General features: G+C 32.5%; 1 protein-coding gene across 1 annotated transcript in view; it reads left to right on the plus strand.

The window, feature by feature from the left end:
- Window positions 1-376: 376 nt before the first annotated feature.
- Window positions 377-6,822, plus strand: part of LOC112529482 (cellulose synthase-like protein G3) — an 8,749-nt gene continuing 2,303 nt past the window's right edge. Inside the window, exons 1-3 of the mRNA XM_025140781.1 lie at window positions 377-1,017; window positions 4,982-5,134; window positions 6,357-6,482. Coding sequence (XP_024996549.1) covers window positions 436-1,017; window positions 4,982-5,134; window positions 6,357-6,482 — 861 coding nt within the window. The 5' untranslated portion in view covers window positions 377-435. The remainder of the gene's footprint in view (window positions 1,018-4,981; window positions 5,135-6,356; window positions 6,483-6,822) is intronic.

Below are 6,822 nucleotides of genomic sequence, written 5' to 3' on the forward strand. Positions count from 1 at the left end.
TAGTTTCAAAATACATACGGTGGCACACAACAAATTAATACGGTTGCAGCGTTCATAAAACCTAATTTTTTTACCCTTGGCGGAGAAACGATATGGTGGCACGTGCCACCCATGGCACCTAACTAGGTCCGCCCATGTGTATACGGTTGGATTCACGTAAGACCAACTTCGTTTCGTGAGACCTGTGAAAACACTTTTGAAACTTTATAACAAAACGTTGTAAAATATATATATAAATTAAAACATAAAATCTACGATATTTTGTATTACAATATAAAATATAGATACAATATTTCCAGAGACATACAAGCACGTGCCATGCACGCACTTATAAATAGCGATAACGAGAAGAGAGAGGATGGCACAAAGAGTGAGCGTCGCGCTTATAAATAGCGATAACGAGCGAATAATATCTCCACAGATAAAGGGAAGAACATGGGAGGAGGACATCTTCACACATACAAGCACGTGCCATGCACGCACTTCAACCGTGTATTTGCAATTATTTACACTTGTGCCATCCTCTCTCTTCTCCACCACCATTTCCTCACCCTCCTCCGCCACTCCACCACCGTTGTCTCCGCCACCATCACCGCCTCTTTCTTAATCTCCGACCTCATCCTCGCCTTCATGTGGGCCACCACCACCTCCTTCCGCCTCCGCCCCATTCTCCGGGAAACCTACCCTGAAAATCTAGAGGAAGTGGTCGACAGAACAGACTTTCCGGCCATGGACATATTCATATGCACGGCGGATCCCTACAAGGAGCCGCCCATGAACGTGACGAACACGGCGTTGTCTCTTATGGCTTATGACTACCCACCGGAAAAGATATCTGTGTATGTTTCCGACGACGGTGGGTCTGAGCTTACTCTCTTTGCGTTCATGGAGGCTGCAAAGTTTGCCAAGATTTGGCTTCCGTTTTGTCGGGATAATAACATCATGGATAGATGCCCAGAAGCGTATTTTAGCTTGGACCGCCATGCAAGGCCAGAGCCCGGGAGTGAGGATATTAAGGTAACACTTGATTTCAGATTTTTATACTACAAAATTTTATTTTTTGAATTATATAATATTTATACATGGTAAATAGAACAAATAACTCAAACACCCTCCTCATCTTTGGTGAGGTTTGAACCCTTGACCTCCTAGAAGGCTAAGGACTCGCATACCGTTAGGCCAAAGGCCCTTTGGTTATACTACAAAATTTTCAGATCTAACCAAAGGGCCTTTGGCCTCTCGGTATGTGAGTTTTTGGTTTTCTAGGAGGTCAATGGTTCAAACCTCACCAAAGGTGAAGATGGTGTACTTTTATGCTGCAAAGTTGTTTGATGTCTTTTTAGCCAATTTCAACCGTTACCAGGAATTTTATAAGTTTTTTGTTGATTTTCGAGTGGGTTTTAAAGTTTTTTTAATTGATTTTGATGGAATTTTTTAGTTTTTTTGTTGATTTCGAGAAAAAAATTGTAGTTTTTTTTGCTGATATCTCTTATAATTTCTAGTATCTCGGAGTACCAGGGGACCCCATTGGGGCCTTATCCTTCAGAATGTTATAAATCATGAAAACCAATTCACATGTATTGTTTCATATGTTGATTCATGTATGAAACATACGTGCAGGGCGGTCCCTGGGGGAGGGCGGGCCGGGCGTACGCCCATGGCCCATTAAAAAAATAGGGGAATATATATAATAGTAGTTTAAAAAATTTAGTAAATAGAAGACACATAAAAAAAATTAGTATCTAATATGACAAGAAATGACTTTTATACTACATTAACTATTAAAGACCCAAACATGTATGCATTAAATATATTGAAGAAAAAAAATACATAAATAGGTTAATCTGTCGTTCATTATATAATATTATTTAATGTTTTTCTAAGTTTTTTTTAATCTAAAACCGATGTCTAAAACTACTTGCTTCGAAAACTTTGATATATTCTCTATAATTTATCTTCTATCGACTCTGTTGATTGTTCTATTGTCATGTGAATTCTATTTTTATTTTAGAATATGATTGATTTTCTTGCTATTAGCTAAGAAAATCCCCATCTTTTGAAAAAAGTACCAACTATATAAGACGGTACAACTTATATTTATATTTAGAATAATAAAACTATAATTTTTTAATAGTTGTTCTTTATTATCTAATATTGAGTTTATAAATCTTATGTACTATTCTATTTCTAAAAAAAGAATAAGATCTCAAACTATCACCAACATGATATTTTTAATTTATATAATCGAGGATTCAAGAAAAGTTTGTTTTAACTCTAACTCTATGTTCTTGAGTCTTCTTTTACGTAGGAAAAAGAGGAAAGTAATGGGGGAAGAAAAATATTATGTTCTCGAGATTTTTTTAGGGAAAAGAAAAAAAAGGAAAAAAAATTATATCAAAATTTATTTTTATTTCATTATTTTTACTTCCTCTCTATTCTTTATTAAAAACACAAATAAAAAACTTTATTTTTCTTCTTTTCTTTTATTTTTTTTTTCCTTTCTCATTCTTTCTTTCCTTCCCAAATTCGAAAACATAATATAAAAGTTTAAAAATGGTGTTAATCTTTTCAAATTCGAAAACATAACATAAAAGTTTAAAATAGTGTTAATCTTTCCAAATTTGAAAACATAATATAAAAGTTTAAAATGATGTTAAAAAACATTAACACGAGATGACATGGAAAACCAACATTTTTATATTGTTTTACATAGTGTCACTCGGAAATCAGAAGAATCCACTTTGTAATCCCAAATGATATCATTTTATGTACCAAAAGTGTATTGTAGGATGTTTTTGATGACGAAACAAATTATTGATACTACATAAAATTGTTCTAGTAGATAATATTAATTTAGAAATGAGTATTGATTGACTTTGCGTCCAGAAATACTCGGAAAAACGGTTTTATATGAATTCAATGTTATTTATGATGATAAAAACAATATATTGAAAAAATATCGTACTTATCAAGGGCCCCCTTTTTTACATCTCGCTCAGGGCCTAAAAAATGTCAGGAATGGGTCTGCATATGTGAGAATCCAATGTTTACACAATAGTTTTAAACGTTTCACATGTGAAACAAAATTATATAAACACTGCATTTTCACGTATGTTTCATATCCGAAATATTACATGAAAACTTGTTTGTAAATTTGTATGGTTTACGGAGTTTGTAAATAACATGCTTCATATACATACACACACATATAGGGTTGGGTTTATATGAGACCAATCTATTTTCATAAGACCATATTTTTACACTTTAAATTTCACAAAAAAACATACCGAAGGTAAAAAAAATTGAACTTTTATAACAAAAACACTGTGAAAGTTACCTTCACTTCACAGTGTTTTGCTGTGAAGTTTCATGAATAAAAAAGTGATCTCATGATTCTCACAAAAACAATCTGATCTCACATGATCCCAAAGGGTTGGGTTCCGATGAGAAGAAGAGTAAGGTGAGAAGTGTAAAAAAGGAACTCCACCTTTTGATACATACTAGGTAGAGATGCTTCAATGTATCAAATGCTCATGAGTGTGTTTGAGATTAAAATAGATCAGAGGTCCAGATCCCTTCTTACGCTTCTTATCTTAACTTTCATTCTCACACAATCGTTCACCTACATATATATTTGTGTGTGTGTATTGAGTTAAGTTCACATAAGACCAACCTGTTTTCATGAGACTACATTTTATGCTTGAAATTTCATAGCAAAACATTGTGAATGTAAAAATATCCGAAACTTTACAACAAAAACACTGTGGATGTAAGGTTACCATCACAGTGTTTTACTATAAAGTTTTAAATGTAAAAAAAATGATTTCATAAATCTCACAAAAACAAGTTGATCTCCCGTGACGAAAAAACCTAAAAGTTAAATGGAGAACGTAATATTAAATATACAATTAAATTCATGCACGGTACGAAAAGGTTTTGATATAAACCGTTGTTTTAAATTAATGTAATTTTCTTATAAATAAAAAATTATATATTTATTCAATAATTGATTAAAATATGACACCTCATCTCTTCTTCCATTCAACGACGTCGTGTTAATTAATTATTTATGTAGGCAAGATCTTATCACACTAGGAGATAAAATTATTCACCACGTGCTAATTAAAAAAAATTATCTTCTATATAGTTCAAATTCCTTATGTTATTTTTTATTAAGATGATAAAATTTTGTCTATGAATTTATATAATAATATATTTATGGTGCTATAAAAGTCTAATTATATAAAGAAAGATACATATATCAGATAAAAATCTTCTTGTGACCATGGAGGTTCAAATGAAATGTTCGGATGGTCGTCTTGGGGTTAGTCGGCTCGCATAGCGGGTTGGATATTCAGGTTAATAAAAAAAGGTGCAAAAGGTTTGTGACTTTTTGGGACTAGGTCCACGCCAGTCGAGTCCATTTTCATCAAGAAAATGTATACGTTGAGTTTTGGGTGTAAAAAGAGGTTCGATATAGATTTTTACGATGTGCTTCTTACGGTCTTGAATATATTTTTTTTGGCTTGGACACGGTGATTCCGGCTTATTAGGACTGGTTTTTTTTTTTGTTGCGGAAATGACGGTTTTTTTTCTGTGTGTATATCTAGTCACGATATGAAATATCTTTTTTTTTCTTTTTATGCGATAAAAAGAATCGAAAAAGTAACTGTGTTAGATTTTTTTTTTATTAACCTGTATATCCAACTCGCTATGCGAGCCGACTAATCTCAAGGCGACCATCTGCTTTGCAGATAGCCCGTAGTCACTGCATTTGAGCATTCGTGCCCGCAAAGGGATTTTTATTCCTCCTTGAAAGAGACAACTTTACCCTTTTTCTTTCTGTGAAATTTTCTGTTTCATGTGTTATTTATCTCTAACTTATTTTTCATTTCTAGTAATATTTTATCAAGATTTGGGTCCACATAGTTTTCGTTTTTAGATGACGGTTGATAATTATGGTTTTCTGTTGTTATTGTAGGTGATATACGAGGGAATGAAAATAAGAGTTGAGAATGTGGTCGAAAGAGGTGAAGTATCCCCCGAATACATCACCACTGAACTACAACGGCAAGCTTTCAACAAGTACCGAACACCAGGGTTTAGTCGTTCACACCACCCACCTATTATTCAGGCATTCTTTCTCTTCCATTCAAATTTAAATAAGGAGACGTTATATGAACTATACATAAAAAAAAATTATAAAGTTTATCTTAGGGGTCGTTTACCAAACATTTACTGGGTAAGCGCTTATCAAGTAACATTACCTCACCGGATATATATGGTAAAGACCAAGAATTTTACCCAGTAAGAGCAAGATAAGGACCAAGAGTCTTACCCGGTAAGTGAGGGCGACGACTCTTACCAAATTGTTGCATACGATGTCGTTTTGATGGACTAAATCTTATCCGGTGAGAAATAATAGTGTTAAATTTTACCAGTAAACACTTTTTTTTAAGTATATAATATTTATATACGGCAAATAGAACCAATAAACTCACACATCCTCCTCACATTTGGTAAGGTTTGAACCCTTGACCTCCTAGAAGGCCAAAGACTCACATACCGCTAGGCCAAATGCCCTTTGGTTACCAGTAAGCACTTACCGGATAAGTATTTAGTAAACGGCCCCTTAGTTAACGACAAGGGCGTAACTCAATGGCAAATCCCTGAATCAACAAGAAGGATAATTTCGCTTATTCTCAGTTTCAATTCCAATTTGATGTAAAAACCAACCCAATGTCATGTAGACAAAAAACACCTTTATCATTAAAAACAGATACCATATACATCAAATAAAGAAAGTTAATTATCATGAGAAGATACGAACAGAAGGTTCACATGTAAACTATCGAAAAACTCCAAAAGAAACTATTTAAATATCCACATGTGAATCAACATTACAGATAATTATCTTTAACTTAATTTTTTCAATTATTCACATGTGAATCTTTACTGGTATTTTGTTCTCACCATATTTACCTTATTTAGGAGTTGTTTGTTTACCTCTTAATAGTTCCATTAAGAGGCAACCTCTGAACCGTTAAGAGGTGAATCTTGTTTGGCAAAAAAAAAGTTTGTCTCTTAATGGTTCTAAAACCCTCTGAATGATTTTGTATCCTGAATCTCCCATAACCATTAAGAGCCCTAATTTCATTGTACACAATTATCAAACAATTATATTTCATTTTGCACTATATCATGAGAGCCTCTTTATCATTCTGACCACTTAATCATTATGCACTAAATCCTTCAGCAATTGTCAAACAATCCTCTTAAAACTTTCTAAATATAGTATATAATCATGTATTGTTGGAATGATGAATGGTATGGATTAAATGTATTTTTGGAGATAGGTATTGACAGAGAGTGTGAAGGAAAAGGACAAAATGGGAAATTCAATGCCAAATCTGGTGTATGTATCCAGAGAAAAGAACAAGAACTCTCCACACCATTTCAAAGCTGGTGCTCTCAATTCTCTCGTAAGACTACAAACCCTTTTTTTTTTAATATTTAAATAAAAAGATAAATATTTTAAATAAAAATAAATAATATTAAAAAAAAATTCATATGTAAATAATTAAAAAGATTATAATTATACCATATTATAAAGCATTTGACAAAAACTTTTAAAAACTGTTTTTTATGCATGAAGTACTGTATTTTGATGCATATTACTTAAAATTCATATTACAAGTAAATTATGCATAAGTACAACTTATTAAAGTTTCATATTTGAATTCGTTTAACTAACTACGAATAAATATAATCAAATAAAGAATAAACATATTATTTTAAAATATAAAAAATCTAAAATATAAT

Source organism: Cynara cardunculus (genome assembly GCF_001531365.2).
Source record: "Cynara cardunculus var. scolymus isolate 2C chromosome LG 16, CcrdV1, whole genome shotgun sequence".
In the NCBI taxonomy this organism is placed as follows: domain Eukaryota; kingdom Viridiplantae; phylum Streptophyta; class Magnoliopsida; order Asterales; family Asteraceae; genus Cynara; species Cynara cardunculus.